This window comes from Oncorhynchus keta, chromosome 26 (assembly GCF_023373465.1).
Source record: "Oncorhynchus keta strain PuntledgeMale-10-30-2019 chromosome 26, Oket_V2, whole genome shotgun sequence".
NCBI classification, from domain to species: Eukaryota; Metazoa; Chordata; class Actinopteri; order Salmoniformes; family Salmonidae; genus Oncorhynchus; species Oncorhynchus keta.
The window spans coordinates 40267724-40284279 of record NC_068446.1 but is presented as its reverse complement, the minus strand read 5'-3'; the positions used below and the strand labels follow the sequence as shown (position 1 = coordinate 40284279).

The following is a 16556-nucleotide window of genomic DNA, read 5'->3' as shown; positions in this document are numbered from 1 at the left end:
TAAATAACCAGATGAAAAGCTCAGAGCAGTGCAGAGGTCACAGTGGCTTATAAATAACCAGATGAAAAGCTCAGAGCAGTGCAGAGGTCACAGTGGCTTATAAATAACCAGATGAAAAGCTCAGAGCAGTGCAGAGGTCACAGTGGCTTTATAAATAACCAGATGAAAAGCTCAGAGCAGTGCAGAGGCAGAGGTCACAGTGGCTTATAAATAACCAGATGAAAAGCTCAGAGCAGTGCAGAGGTCACAGTGGCTTTATAAATAACCAGATGAAAAGCTCAGAGCAGTGCAGAGGTCACAGTGGCTTTATAAATAACCAGATGAAAAGCTCAGAGCAGTGCAGAGGTCACAGTGGCTTTATAAATAACCAGATGAAAAGCTCAGAGCAGTGCAGAGGTCACAGTGGCTTTATAAATAACCAGATGAAAAGCTCAGAGCAGTGCAGAGGTCACAGTGGCTTATAAATAACCAGATGAAAAGCTCAGAGCAGTGCAGAGGTCACAGTGGCTTATAAATAACCAGATGAAAAGCTCAGAGCAGTGCAGAGGTCACAGTGGCTTATAAATAACCAGATGAAAAGCTCAGAGTAGTGCAGAGGTCACAGTGGCTTATAAATAACCAGATGAAAAGCTCAGAGCAGTGCAGAGGTCACAGTGGCTTATAAATAACCAGATGAAAAGCTCAGAGCAGTGTAGAGGTCACAGTGGCTTTATAAATAACCAGGTGAAAAGCTCAGAGCAGTGCAGAGGTCACAGTGGCTTTATAAATAACCAGATGAAAAGCTCAGAGCAGTGCAGAGGTCACAGTGGCTTATAAATAACCAGATGAAAAGCTCAGAGCAGTGCAGAGGCAGAGGTCACAGTGGCTTATAAATAACCAGATGAAAAGCTCAGAGCAGTGCAGAGGTCACAGTGGCTTTATAAATAACCAGATGAAAAGCTCAGAGCAGTGCAGAGGTCACAGTGGCTTTATAAATAACCAGATGAAAAGCTCAGAGCAGTGCAGAGGTCACAGTGGCTTATAAATAACCAGATGAAAAGCTCAGAGCAGTGCAGAGGTCACAGTGGCTTATAAATAACCAGATGAAAAGCTCAGAGCAGTGCAGAGGCAGAGGTCACAGTGGCTTATAAATAACCAGATGAAAAGCTCAGAGCAGTGCAGAGGCAGAGGTCACAGTGGCTTATAAATAACCAGATGAAAAGCTCAGAGCAGTGCAGAGGTCACAGTGGCTTATAAATAACCAGATGAAAAGCTCAGAGCAGTGCAGAGGTCACAGTGGCTTTATAAATAACCAGATGAAAAGCTCAGAGCAGTGCAGAGGTCACAGTGGCTTATAAATAACCAGATGAAAAGCTCAGAGCAGTGCAGAGGTCACAGTGGCTTTATAAATAACCAGATGAAAAGCTCAGAGCAGTGCAGAGGTCACAGTGGCTTTATAAATAACCAGATGAAAAGCTCAGAGCAGTGCAGAGGTCACAGTGGCTTATAAATAACCAGATGAAAAGCTCAGAGCAGTGCAGAGGCAGAGGTCACAGTGGCTTATAAATAACCAGATGAAAAGCTCAGAGCAGTGCAGAGGTCACAGTGGCTTATAAATAACCAGATGAAAAGCTCAGAGCAGTGCAGAGGCAGAGGTCACAGTGGCTTATAAATAACCAGATGAAAAGCTCAGAGCAGTGCAGAGGTCACAGTGGCTTTATAAATAACCAGATGAAAAGCTCAGAGCAGTGCAGAGGTCACAGTGGCTTTATAAATAACCAGATGAAAAGCTCAGAGCAGTGCAGAGGTCACAGTGGCTTATAAATAACCAGATGAAAAGCTCAGAGCAGTGCAGAGGTCACAGTGGCTTTATAAATAACCAGATGAAAAGCTCAGAGCAGTGCAGAGGTCACAGTGGCTTTATAAATAACCAGATGAAAAGCTCAGAGCAGTGCAGAGGTCACAGTGGCTTATAAATAACCAGATGAAAAGCTCAGAGCAGTGCAGAGGCAGAGGTCACAGTGGCTTTATAAATAACCAGATGAAAAGCTCAGAGCAGTGCAGAGGTCACAGTGGCTTATAAATAACCAGATGAAAAGCTCAGAGCAGTGCAGAGGTCACAGTGGCTTTATAAATAACCAGATGAAAAGCTCAGAGCAGTGCAGAGGTCACAGTGGCTTTATAAATAACCAGATGAAAAGCTCAGAGCAGTGCAGAGGTCACAGTGGCTTTATAAATAACCAGATGAAAAGCTCAGAGCAGTGCAGAGGTCACAGTGGCTTATAAATAACCAGATGAAAAGCTCAGAGCAGTGCAGAGGTCACAGTGGCTTTATAAATAACCAGATGAAAAGCTCAGAGCAGTGCAGAGGTCACAGTGGCTTTATAAATAACCAGATGAAAAGCTCAGAGCAGTGCAGAGGTCACAGTGGCTTATAAATAACCAGATGAAAAGCTCAGAGCAGTGCAGAGGCAGAGGTCACAGTGGCTTTATAAATAACCAGATGAAAAGCTCAGAGCAGTGCAGAGGTCACAGTGGCTTATAAATAACCAGATGAAAAGCTCAGAGCAGTGCAGAGGTCACAGTGGCTTTATAAATAACCAGATGAAAAGCTCAGAGCAGTGCAGAGGCAGGGAGCACAGTGGCTCGGACTCACTAGAAGGCAGGATGGGTTTACACCCCTTGACTGATGAAGGAAGACATCCTCTGTGATCATCATTCCTTCTCTCCCTCTCTCTGTTCCCAGGCATGCTGGTAGTTAACGTGACCTGGAGAAACAAGACCTATGTCGGCACCCTCTTGGACTGCACCAGACACAACTGGGCCCCGCCAAGGTAAACAGGAACTCTCACAACTAATCATTAACACACATTCACACACACACACACCCTTTCAAACTGAACATTCAGTCGGTCAGACACTTGAAAACTGACATACTGGTTGTCTTGAGGGCATATTTCCCCCCCATAGCTTTTCCTTTGCTCTGGGGCCATTATGAATGAAATATCCTTGGGTAACGTCTCCGAAGCCCCCCACCCCATAGCTTTTCCTTTGCTCTGGGGCCATTATGAATGAAATATCCTTGGGTAACGTCTCCGAAGCCCCCCCATAGCTTTTCCTTTGCTCTGAGGCCATTATGAATGAAATATCCTTGGGTAACGTCTCCGAAGCCCCCCATAGCTTTTCCTTTGCTCTGGGGCCATTATGAATGAAATATCCTTGGGTAACGTCTCCGAAGCCCCCCATAGCTTTTCCTTTGCTCTGGGGCCATTATGAATGAAATATCCTTGGGTAACGTCTCCGAAGCCCCCCATAGCTTTTCCTTTGCTCTGGGGCCATTATGAATGAAATATCCTTGGGTAACGTCTCCGAAGCCCCCCCATAGCTTTTCCTTTGCTCTGGGGCCATTATGAATGAAATATCCTTGGGTAACGTCTCCGAAGCCCCCCCAATAGCTTTTCCTTTGCTCGGGGCCATTATGAATGAAATATCCTTGGGTAACGTCTCCAAAGCTTCCCCCTCCCCGCTGACACAGGGCTTTCGAAATGCAGCAACGAGAGTTGGAATGATTTTTCTCCTCTATCCTGTCCTCAGCATCACAGAGCTGTCTGAGCCTTTTATAGACTTCTCTACTAAACACCCCACTGGTCTGTCCACAGCCTGCTGGGTCTGAGTGTCCTCAACAATGTTCAAAAGCTTGAAAGCTATCTGTGCAACATAATCAGGTAGTATTATCAATAGGTAGTAAGCTATCTGTGCAACATAATCAGGTAGTATTATCAATAGGTAGTAAGCTATCTGTGCAACATAATCAGGTAGTATTATCAATAGGTAGTAAGCTATCTGTACAACATAATCAGGTAGTATTATCAATAAGCTAGCTGTGCAACATAATCAGGTAGTATTATCAATAAGCTATCTGTGCAACATAATCAGGTAGTATTATCAATAGGTAGTAAGCTATCTGTGCAACATAATCAGGTAGTATTATCAATAAGCTATCTGTGCAACATAATCAGGTAGTGTTATCAATAGGTAGTAAGCTATCTGTGCAACAGAATCAGGTAGTATTATCAATAGGTAGTAAGCTATCTGTACAACATAATCAGGTAGTATTATCAATAGGTAGTAAGCTATCTGTACAACATAATCAGGTAGTATTATCAATAGGTAGTAAGCTATCTGTACAACATAATCAGGTAGTATTATCAATAAGCTATCTGTGCAACATAATCAGGTAGTATTATCAATAGGTAGTAAGCCATCTGTGCAACATAATCAGGTAGTATTATCAATAGGTAGTAAGCTATCTGTGCAACATAATCAGGTAGTATTATCAATAAGCTATCTGTGCAACATAATCAGGTAGTGTTATCAATAGGTAGTAAGCTATCTGTGCAACAGAATCAGGTAGTATTATCAATAGGTAGTAAGCCATCTGTGCAACATAATCAGGTAGTATTATCAATAGGTAGTAAGCTATCTGTGCAACATAATCAGGTAGTATTATCAATAAGCTATCTGTGCAACATAATCAGGTAGTGTTATCAATAGGTAGTAAGCTATCTGTGCAACAGAATCAGGTAGTATTATCAATAGGTAGTAAGCTATCTGTGCAACAGAATCAGGTAGTATTATCAATAAGCTATCTGTGCAACATAATCAGGTAGTGTTATCAATAGGTAGTAAGCTATCTGTGCAACAGAATCAGGTAGTATTATCAATAGGTAGTAAGCTATCTGTGCAACAGAATCAGGTAGTATTATCAATAGGTAGTAAGCTTTTTCTTTTTAATGCTGCAGACATTGCGGACGAGGAAGGTCTCTGTATATTTTATTACCAGCAGGCAGAGTGTAATGGTGTTTGCCACAGTGTTCTGTATCAGTGGACAACCAGACTCTTCAAAACATGTCCGCTGGCCAGTCCCAGGACAGGGAGACCATATTGTACACAGGGAAATTGACATCAGGGCTACTTTGTAGATTCATAGATTAATTAAATGAAACAAACAAACCTCTATTTTGACAATAAATAATTGATAAAATATCTATAAGACAATACGGGCCCTAAAAGAGTTGGTAAGTAATTGCTTCTTCACCATGTGTTGGCGAGGAAGATGAACAATGACCATAGTGATGTAAGTAATAGTCCTGCATCTCCATTGCGTTGTGTGTCGCCCTGTAATCCAATGTTATTAGTCACATGATGCCAAATACAGCAGGTTTAGTAGACCTTATAGTGAAATGCTGAATACAACAGGTGTAGTAGACCTTATAGTGAAATGCTGAATACAACAGGTGTAGTAGACCTTATAGTGAAATGCTGAATACAACAGGTGTAGTAGACCTTATAGTGAAATGCTGAATACAACAGGTGTAGTAGACCTTATAGTGAAATGCTGAATACAACAGGTGTATTAGACCTTATAGTGAAATGCTGAATACAGCAGGTGTAGTAGACCTTACAGTGAAATGCTGAATACAACAGGTGTAGTAGACCTTATAGTGAAATGCTGAATACAACAGGTGTATTAGACCTTATAGTGAAATGCTGAATACAACAGGTGTATTAGACCTTATAGTGAAATGCTGAATACAACAGGTGTAGTAGACCTCACAGTGAAATGCTGAATACAACAGGTGTAGTAGACCTCACAGTGAAATGCTGAATACAACAGGTGTATTAGACCTTATAGTGAAATGCTGAATACAACAGGTGTATTAGACCTTATAGTGAAATGCTGAATACAGCAGGTGTAGTAGACCTTACAGTGAAATGCTGAATACAACAGGTGTAGTAGACCTCACAGTGGAATGCTGAATACAACAGGTGTAGTATACCTTACAGTGGAATGCTGAATACAACAGGTGTAGTAGACCTCACAGTGAAATGCTGAATACAACAGGTGTAGTAGACCTTACAGTGAAATGATGAATACAACAGGTGTAGTAGACCTCACAGTGAAATGCTGAATACAACAGGTGTAGTAGACCTTACAGTGAAATGCTGAATACAACAGGTGTAGTAGACCTTACAGTGAAATGCTGAATACAACAGGTGTATTAGACCTTACAGTGAAATGCTGAATACAACAGGTGTAGTAGACCTTACAGTGGAATGCTGAATACAACAGGTGTAGTAGACCTTACAGTGGAATGCTGAATACAACAGGTGTAGTAGACCTTACAGTGGAATGCTGAATACAACAGGTGTAGTAGACGTTACAGTGGAATGCTGAATACAACAGGTGTATTAGACCTTACAGTGGAATGCTGAATACAACAGGTGTATTAGACCTCACAGTGAAATGCTGAATACAACAGGTGTAGTAGACCTTACAGTGAAATGCTGAATACAACAGGTGTAGTAGACCTTACAGTGAAATGCTGAATACAACAGGTGTATTGGACCTTACAGTGAAATGCTGAATACAACAGGTGTAGTAGACCTTACAGTGGAATGCTGAATACAACAGGTGTAGTAGACCTTACAGTGGAATGCTGAATACAGCAGGTGTAGTAGACCTTACAGTGGAATGCTGAATAAAACAGGTGTAGTAGACCCTACAGTGGAATGCTGAATACAACAGGTGTATTAGACCTTACAGTGGAATGCTGAATACAACAGGTGTATTAGACCTTACAGTGGAATGCTGAATACAACAGGTGTAGTAGACCTTACAGTGAAATGCTGAATACAACAGGTGTAGTAGACCTCACAGTGAAATGCTGAATACAACAGGTGTAGTAGACCTCACAGTGAAATGCTGAATACAACAGGTGTAGTAGACCTTACAGTGAAATGCTGAATACAACAGGTGTAGTAGACCTTACAGGGAAATGCTGAATACAACAGGTGTAGTAGACCTCACAGTGAAATGCTGAATACAGCAGGTTTAGTAGACCTTATAGTGAAATGCTGAATACAACAGGTGTAGTAGACCTTACAGTGGAATGCTGAATACAACAGGTGTAGTAGACCTTACAGTGAAATGCTGAATACAACAGGTGTAGTAGACCTCACAGTGAAATGCTGAATACAACAGGTGTAGTAGACCTCACAGTGGAATGCTGAATACAACAGGTGTAGTAGACCCTACAGTGAAATGCTGAATAAAATAGGTGTAGTAGACCTCACAGTGAAATGTTGAATACAACAGGTGTAGTAGACCTCACAGTGAAATGCTGAATACAGCAGGTGTAGTAGACCTTACAGTGGAATGCTGAATACAACAGGTGTAGTAGACCTCACAGTGGAATGCTGAATACAACAGGTGTAGTAGACCTCACAGTGAAATGCTGAATACAACAGGTGTAGTAGACCTTACAGTGAAATGATGAATACAGCAGGTGTAGTAGACCTCACAGTGAAATGCTGAATACAACAGGTGTAGTAGACCTGTGGTCCGTCTGTAGCTCAGTTGGTAGAGCATGGCGCTTGTAACGCCAGGGTTCGATTCCCGACCACCCATACGTAGAATGTATGCACACGACTGACTGTAAGTCGCTTTGGATAAAAGCGTCTGCTAAATGGCATATATTATTATTATTATTATTACCTTACAGTGAAATGATGAATACAGCAGGTGTAGTAGACCTCACAGTGAAATGCTGAAGTAGTAGACCTGTGTTACGGTACAGAATCTATGTGGAGGCTATATACAGGGGGTACCAGTACAGAGTCTATGTGGAGGCTATATACAGGGGGTACCAGTACAGAGTCTATGTGGAGGCTATATACAGGGGGTACCGGTACAGAGTCAATGTGGAGACTATATACAGGGGGTACCAGTACAGAGTCAATGTGGAGACTATATACAGGAGGTACCGGTACAGAGTCAATGTGGAGACTATATACAGGGGTACCGGTACAGAGTCAATGTGGAGACTATATACAGGGGTACCGGTACAGAGTTAATGTGGAGACTATATACAGGGGGTACCGGTACAGAGTCAATGTGGAGACTATATACAGGGGTACCGGTACAGAGTCAATGTGGAGACTATATACAGGGGTACCGGTACAGAGTTAATGTGGAGGCTATATACAGGTGGTACCAGTACAGAGTCAATGTGGAGGCTATATACAGGGGTACCAGTACAGAGTCAATGTGGAGGCTATATACAGGGGTACCAGTACAGTCAATGTGGAGGCTATATACAGGGGTACTAGTACAGAGTCAATGTGGCTATATACAGGGGTACTGGTACAGAGTCAATGTGGAGGCTATATACAGGGGTACCAGTACAGAGTCAATGTGGAGGCTATATACAGGGGGTACCAGTACAGAGTCAATGTGGAGGCTATATAAAGGGGGTACAGAGTCAATGTGGAGGCTATATACAGGGGGGTACCAGTACAGAGTCAATTTGGAGCTATATACAGGGGGTACCAGTACAGAGTCAATGTGGAGGCTATATACAGGGGGTACCAGTACAGAGTCAATGTGGAGGCTATATACAGGGGGTACCAGTACAGAGTCAATGTGGAGGCTATATACAGGGGGTACCGGTACAGAGTCAATGTGGAGGCTATATACAGGGGGTACAGAGTCAATGTGGAGGCTATATACAGGGGTACCGGTACAGAGTCAATGTGGAGGCTATATACAGGGGTACCAGTACAGAGTCAATGTTGAGGCTATATACAGGGGTACCAGTACAGAGTCAATGTGGAGGCTATATACAGGGTGTACCGGTACAGAGTCAATGTGGAGGCTATATACAGGGGGTACCGGTACAGAGTCAATGTGGAGGCTATATACAGGGGTACCAGTACAGAGTCAATGTGGAGGCTATATACAGGGGGTACCGGTACAGAGTCAATGTGGAGGCTATATACAGGGGGTACCAGTACAGAGTCAATGTGGAGGCTATATACAGGGGTACCGGTACAGAGTCAATGTGGAGGCTATATACAGGGGTACCGGTACAGAGTCAATGTGGAGGCTATATACAGGGGTACCGGTACAGAGTCTATGTGGAGGCTATATACAGGGGGTACCAGTACAGAGTCTATGTGGAGGCTATATACAGGGGGTACCAGTACAGAGTCAATGTGGAGGCTATATACAGGGGGTACCGGTACAGAGTCAATGTGGAGGCTATATACAGGGGTACCGGTACAGAGTCAATGTCGAGGCTATATACAGGGGTACCGGTACAGAGTCAATGTGGAGGCTATATACAGGGGTACCAGTACAGAGTCAATGTGGAGGCTATATACAGGGGTACCGGTACAGAGTCAATGTGGAGACTATATACAGGGGGTACCGGTACAGAGTCAATGTGGAGGCTATATACAGGGGGTACCAGTACAGAGTCAATGTGGAGGCTATATACAGGGGTACCGGTACAGAGTCAATGTGGAGACTATATACAGGGGGTACCAGTACAGAGTCAATGTGGAGGCTATATACAGGGGTACCAGTACAGAGTCAATGTGGAGACTATATACAGGGGTACCAGTACAGAGTCAATGTGGAGGCTATATACAGGGGTACCAGTACAGAGTCAATGTGGAGACTATATACAGGGGTACCAGTACAGAGTCAATGTGGAGACTATATACAGGGGTATATTGATCAATTCAATTGAATGAATTAGTTCAGATTTATACCATATTATCATTCCCCATTTAGAGTCTCTGCCCTGCCCTGAGTCTCTGCCCTGCCCCGAGTCTCTGCCCTGCCCTGAGTCTCTGCCCTGTCCTGAGTCTCTGCCCTGTCCTGAGTCTCTGCCCTGCCCTGAGTCTCTGCCCTGCCCTGAGTCTCTGCCCTGCCCTGAGTCTCTGCCCTGCCCTGAGTCTCTGCCCTGCCCTGAGTCTCTGCCCTGCCCTGAGTCTCTGCCCTGCCCTGAGTCTCTGCCCTGCCCTGAGTCTCTGCCCTGCCCTGAGTCTCTGCCCTGCCCTGAGTCTCTGCCCTGCCCTGAGTCTCTGCCCTGCCCTGAGTCTCTGCCCTGCCCTGAGTCTCTGCCCTGTCTGATTCCTTTTAATTTAGTGGATGGTATGATTATCTCCCTATAACCTAGTGGACAGCCAGTGGAAACATCACCTCTGCACCATGTTTCCTGTAGTACTACAATATCAACATCAGCAATTTATTTCAGGAAGTCTGGGTTTCTAAAAATATTTAATAACTGTTTTTTCTTTACCTTCAAAATGAGACAAACACTCACAATCCTACAAGAACTATTAAAATATGATTTTTCAATTAACGTAAACTCTTACTATGCAATTGTGATTTGTTTATCGTTTTAAGGTTTTGTGTCATGCCACTTGGGTGGATGTAGTGTGAGGAGGGTGGAGTTCTTGTGCTCATCTTACCGTGACCCTCGACCTATCACATGTCAGCATTTGTTTGATGTCACTCATTTGGTTGGTGGGTGCTGGGCCAGTTGCTCCTCTCACAGCCTGTGCGTAGCTCTGCCTGCTGGGCTGTGGCTCCTCCCAGGTGTGGGTCTGCGGTGGGGGCAGGAGGGGTGGGCCTCGTCTGGGTGGGTCTGAAGCTGGGCTGGGGTGGTATGTGTGCCGGCTGTGGTCGGCATTGAGGTTGGTGGTGCTGTGGTCGTGGCTGACCTGTGACAAGTGGGGGCTCATCCGTAGGTTAAAGTTAATTGTCGGACTGCGGTTTAAAGTGACCTATTTGAGAGTCTTGGCAAGGATAGGGACTGTCTCCCTGTACAGGTGAACATGGTCCTAGAGACGGTCCAGATCGAGGATGGGGTGGTGGGGACTGTCTCCCTGTACAGGTGAACATGGTCCTAGAGACGGTCCAGATCGAGGATGGGGTGGTGGGGACTGTCTCCCTGTACAGGTGAACATGGTCATAGAGACGGTCCAGATCGAGGATGGGGTGGTGGGGACTGTCTCCCTGTACAGGTGAACATGGTCCTAGAGACGGTCCAGATCGAGGATGGGGTGGTGGGGACTGTCTCCCTGTACAGGTGAACATGGTCCTAGAGACGGTCCAGATCGAGGATGGGGTGGTGGGGACTGTCTCCCTGTACAGGTGAACATGGTCCTAGAGACGGTCCAGATCGAGGATGGGGTGGTGGGGACTGTCTCCCTGTACAGGTGAACATGGTCATAGAGACGGTCCAGATCGAGGATGGGGTGGTGGGGACTGTCTCCCTGTACAGGTGAACATGGTCCTAGAGACGGTCCAGATCGAGGATGGGGTGGTGGGGACTGTCTCCCTGTACAGGTGAACATGGTCATAGAGACGGTCCAGATCGAGGATGGGGTGGGGGGACTGTCTCCCTGTACAGGTGAACATGGTCATAGAGACGGTCCAGATCGAGGATGGGGTGGGGGGACTGTCTCCCTGTACAGGTGAACATGGTCATAGAGACGGTCCAGATCGAGGATGGGGTGGTGGGGACTGTCTCCCTGTACAGGTGAACATGGTCCTAGAGACGGTCCAGATCGAGGATGGGGTGGTGGGGACTGTCTCCCTGTACAGGTGAACATGGTCATAGAGACGGTCCAGATCGAGGATGGGGTGGTGGGGACTGTCTCCCTGTACAGGTGAACATGGTCATAGAGACGGTCCAGATCGAGGGTGGGGTGGTGGGGACTGTCTCCCTGTACAGGTGAACATGGTCATAGAGACGGTCCAGATCGAGGGTGGGGTGGTGGGGACTGTCTCCCTGTACAGGTGAACATGGTCCTAGAGACGGTCCAGATCGAGGATGGGGTGGTGGGGACTGTCTCCCTGTACAGGTGAACATGGTCCTAGAGACGGTCCAGATCGAGGATGGGGTGGTGGACTGTCTCCCTGTACAGGTGAACATGGTCATAGAGACGGTCCAGATCGAGGGTGGGGTGGTGGGGACTGTCTCCTGTACAGGTGAACATGGTCATAGAGACGGTCCAGATCGAGGGTGGGGTGGTGGGGACTGTCTCCCTGTACAGGTGAACATGGTCATAGAGACGGTCCAGATCGAGGATGGGGTGGGGGGACTGTCTCCCTGTACAGGTGAACATGGTCCTAGAGACGGTCCAGATCGAGGATGGGGTGGTGGGGACTGTCTCCCTGTACAGGTGAACATGGTCATAGAGACGGTCCAGATCGAGGATGGGGTGGTGGGGACTGTCTCCTGTACAGGTGAACATGGTCATAGAGACGGTCCAGATCGAGGATGGGGTGGTGGGGACTGTCTCCTGTACAGGTGAACATGGTCATAGAGACGGTCCAGATCGAGGATGGGGTGGTGTCTCCTGTACAGGTGAACATGGTCTCGGTCCAGATGAGGATGGGGTGGGGGGACTGTCTCCCTGTACAGGTGAACATGGTCCTAGAGACGGTCCAGATCGAGGATGGGGTGGTGGGGACTGTCTCCTGTACAGGTGACTGTCTCCCAGATGTACTGTCTCCTGTACAGGTGAACATGGTCCTAGAGACAGTCCAGATCGAGGATGGGGTGGTGGGGACTGTCTCCCTGTACAGGTGAACATGGTCCTAGAGACGGTCCAGATCGAGGATGGGGTGGTGGGGACTGTCTCCCTGTACAGGTGAACATGGTCCTAGAGACGGTCCAGATCGAGGATGGGGTGGTGGGGACTGTCTCCCTGTACAGGTGAACATGGTCCTAGAGACGGTCCAGATCGAGGATGGGGTGGTGGGGACTGTCTCCCTGTACAGGTGAACATGGTCCTAGAGACGGTCCAGATCGAGGATGGGGGTGGTGGGGACTGTCTCCCTGTACAGGTGAACATGGTCCTAGAGACGGTCCAGATCGAGGATGGGGTGGTGGGGACTGTCTCCTGTACAGGTGAACATGGTCCTAGAGACGGTCCAGATCGAGGATGGGGTGGTGGGGACTGTCTCCCCTGTACAGGTGAACATGGTCCTAGAGACGGTCCAGATCGAGGATGGGGTGGTGGGGACTGTCTCCTGTACAGGTGAACATGGTCCTAGAGACGGTCCAGATCGAGGATGGGGTGGGGGGACTGTCTCCTGTACAGGTGAACATGGTCCTAGAGACGGTCCAGATCGAGGATGGGGTGGTGGGGACTGTCTCCCTGTACAGGTGAACATGGTCATAGAGACGGTCCAGATCGAGGATGGGGTGGTGGGGACTGTCTCCTGTACAGGTGAACATGTGAACATGGTGGGGTGGGGGACCTCCTGTAGGTGAACATGGTCCTAGAGACGGTCCAGATCGAGGATGGGGTGGTGGGGACTGTCTCCCTGTACAGGTGAACATGGTCATAGAGACGGTCCAGATCGAGGATGGGGTGGTGGGCCAGGTGTACATTGGGTTGCAAGGCTCAGTCCAGATCGAGGATGGGGTGGGGGGCCAGGTGTACATTGGGTCGCAGGGCTCAGTCCAGATCGAGGATGGGGTGGGGGGCCAGGTGTACATTGGGTCGCAGGGCTCAGTCCAGATCGAGGATGGGGTGGGGGGCCAGGTGTACATTGGGTCGCAGGGCTCAGTCCCCGGAGAGGCTGGCGTTTATTCTTTGGATTGTGGCAGGGTGGAGGTCCTCCCTCTGTAGAAGGGTTGACATAACGATTCTTGATTTGGGGAAGATTGTGGAGGCCTTCTCAATCACTCCCCGTAGTGCAGTCGCCACCCACTCCTGCTGAGCACGCAGGTCGTTGCTTCCGATGTGTATGATTATGTGGCTTGGCGACCCGAGATGGGCCTTGTCAAGCATCCCCATGGCACTCTGCGTTGTTGGGCACCACACCTTTCTCCTTGTGTGTCTAGGGAGAGACAAAGACAGTCTGTGTCTGAAGTCTGTCCTCTGTTCTCTCCTGCAGTCTGTCCTCTGTTCTCTCCTGCAGTCTGTCCTCTGTTCTCTCCTGCAGTCTGTCCTCTGTTCTCTCCTGCAGTCTGTCCTCTGTTCTCTCCTGCAGTCTGTCCTCTGTTCTCTCCTGCAGTCTGTCCTCTGTTCTCTCCTGCAGTCTGTCCTCTGTTCTGTCCTGCAGTCTGTCCTCTTTTCTCTTTCTCTCCTGCAGTCTGTCCTCTGTTCTGTCCTGCAGTCTGTCCTCTGTTCTGTCCTGCAGTCTGTCCTCTTTTCTCTTTCTCTCCTGCAGTCTGTCCTCTTCTTTCTGTCCTGCAGTCTGTCCTCTTTTCTCTTTCTCTCCTGCAGTCTGTCCTCTTTTCTCTTTCTCTCCTGCAGTCTGTCTTCTTTTCTCTCCTGCAGTCTCATCTTTTCTCTTTCTCTCCTGCAGTCTGTCCTCTTTTCTCTTTCTCTCCTGCAGTCTGTCCTCTTTTCTCTTTCTCTCCTGCAGTCTGTCATCTTTTCTCTTTCTCTCCTGCAGTCTGTCATCTTTTCTCTTTCTCTCCTGCAGTCTGTCCTCTTTTCTCTTTCTCTCCTGCAGTCTGTCCTCTTTTCTCTTTCTCTCCTGCAGTCTGTCCTCTTTTCTCTTTCTCTCCTGCAGTCTGTCCTCTGTTCTCTCCTGCAGTCTGTCCTCTGTTCTCTTTCTCTCCTGCAGCCTGTCCTCTCTTAGTGTGGTCAGATCATTATTACTACTGCTCTTTTTGGAGCTCTCTCACCTCCTTTGTTAGATCAGCCAGCTCTCTCCTCCTTTGTTAGATCAGCCAGCTCTCTCCTCCTTTGTTAGATCAGCCAGCTCTCTCCTCCTTTGTTAGATCAGCCAGCTCTCTCCTCCTTTGTTAGATCAGCCAGCTCTCTCCTCCTTTGTTAGATCAGCCAGCTCTCTCCTCCTTTGTTAGATCAGCCAGCTCTCTCCTCCTTTGTTAGATCAGCCAGCTCTCTCTCCTCCTTTGTTAGATCAGCCAGCTCTCTCGCCTACTTTGTTAGATCAGCCAGCTCTCTCGCCTCCTTTGTTAGATCAGCCAGCTCTCTCTCCTCCTTTGTTAGATCAGCCAGCTCTCTTTTGAGTCTGTCTCTCTCTTGCTGAACCTCTTTCAGCTGTGTTGCAAGGCTGCTGTCCTTCTCTGTCCTCGCCTTGGTTAGGAGCTCCTCTAAGGTGTGGTTGTCTGGTTGCTGTTTGCTTACGCTCACCCTCAGCAGGACCACCTCCCCCTCCAGTCTGGTGAACTCATCCCTCATGGCAGCCATGGTGGTGAGGAGGGCCTGAGCCTGCTCTGCACTGAGGGGGTCTCTCTCCTCCTGGGGCGTGTCCTCCACTATGGTGGGAAGAGAGGTGCTGGATGTGCCTTCTTGGGTGGGGATAGTAGGGGTGAGGGTGGTGCTGGTGGAGTTTGTCTTGTGGGAGGGCATGTCACTGGTGGTGCCCTCTCTCTGCTCTCTCCTTAATGGTCTGAAAGTCTGTTTCAAACAGCCTAATGTTACCTTGCACCATGACAGTCCCAGTCTTGTAGAGGTTAATTGTTATCATGGTGCTGTCAGGGTCATCTGTCTCTTTGATTTTCAGCTTCCAACCATTACAGATTCCCTCTTTCTTTATGGATGGGTAGTGAGAGCACACTGCTGAGCACCATGCATTTGGCTGGTCAGTGAGGAAGATGAGATTACTCACATCACCGTTTTTGTAGAGGTCTGCGAAAAGGGTTTCTGGCCTCCCCTTTAGTAGTGTCTGTTTTAAAGCTTTCCTCGTTGTGTCATTTTTGGCCTCTGGAGGGTAGAGAATGGATTCAGCGCTGAGGGGAGTGGGGACATGGTGCTTGTGGGCTCTGCTACTACTGCTGCTGCTCTGTTCTGCTGCCCCGTTGCCATGGCAACCGGTTTGTTCGTCTGCTGCTGTTGCCAGCTAGCTGTAATTTAGCTCAAAAACCAGCAAAAAGAGTGACAAATCTTCACACACAAAAAAACAGAAGATATGTTTAAAGTTAGTCCGTCTCCTTTTTGGTTTACTCACTCAGTTTGGTCGTTTGATGTAGTTGTATTAACTCCCCTTGCTAGGTTTCTTCTGGCTAGCTTGTTAGCATGCTGGCTAGCTTGTTAGCATGCTGGCTAGCTCGAGTCAAAACTTGAGGCGCAAAGTAACTTTTTTTCTATTCTGAATGAATAGAGTTGTTGTTCATCAAATTCTTGAAATTGTTGAAATTGTTGAAATTCTTTTTAGATTTGAGTGTTAATCTCATTTTATGAAGAAAAAAATATGAAATATATCAGGAGCTCAAGTTGAGTATGTCTCTCTTTCTCGCCCACCTCTGTCTTTCTCTCGCCTACCTCTTTGTGTCTCTCTCGCCCACCTCTTTGTGTCTCTCTCGCCCACCTCTTTGTGTCTCTCTCGCCCACCTCTTTGTCTCTCTCTCTCGCCCACCTCTTTGTCTCTCTCTCGCCCATCTCTTTGTCTCTCTCTCTCGCCCACCTCTGTCTCTCTCGCCCATCTCTTTGTCTCTCTCTCGCCCATCTCTTTGTCTCTCTCTCGTCCACCTCTTTGTCTCTCTCTCGCCCACCTCATTGTCTGTCTCTCTCTCGCCCACCTCATTGTCTGTCTCTCTCTCGCCCACCTCATTGTCTCTCTCTCTCTCGCCCACCTCATTGTCTCTCTCTCTCTCGCCCACCTCTGTCTCTCTCTCTCGCCCACCTCTGTCTCTCTCTCTCGCCCACCTCTGTCTCTCTCTCTCGCCCACCTCTGTCTCTCTCTCTCGCCCACCTCTCTGTCTCTCTCTCTCGCCCACCTCTGTCTCTCT

At 47.5% G+C, this 16556-nt stretch overlaps 1 protein-coding gene and 1 long non-coding RNA gene across 9 annotated transcripts in view; one reads left to right on the top strand and one right to left on the bottom strand.

Annotated features, from left to right (window-relative positions):
- Positions 1 to 16556, top strand: part of LOC118380719 (zinc finger protein 609-like) — a 231931-nt gene that overhangs the window by 202702 nt on the left and 12673 nt on the right. For all 6 annotated transcript variants that reach the window (XM_052480847.1, XM_052480845.1, XM_052480846.1 and 3 more), the window contains one exon: positions 2726 to 2813. In XM_052480847.1, coding sequence (XP_052336807.1) covers positions 2726 to 2813 — 88 coding nt within the window. The remainder of the gene's footprint in view (positions 1 to 2725; positions 2814 to 16556) is intronic.
- LOC127912100 (uncharacterized) lies at positions 5828 to 7297 on the bottom strand. Of its 3 annotated transcripts, none has more exons than XR_008080759.1 (6): positions 7188 to 7297; positions 6922 to 7035; positions 6618 to 6769; positions 6390 to 6465; positions 6048 to 6161; positions 5828 to 5895 (listed from the first exon to the last, which is right to left on the bottom strand). It is a non-coding gene; the product is annotated as an uncharacterized LOC127912100 (long non-coding RNA). The 3 variants fall into 3 exon arrangements; XR_008080761.1 differs by lacking the exon at positions 5828 to 5895 and adding an exon at positions 5920 to 6009 and having other exon boundaries at positions 6086 to 6161; XR_008080760.1 differs by lacking the exon at positions 6922 to 7035 and having other exon boundaries at positions 6618 to 6807.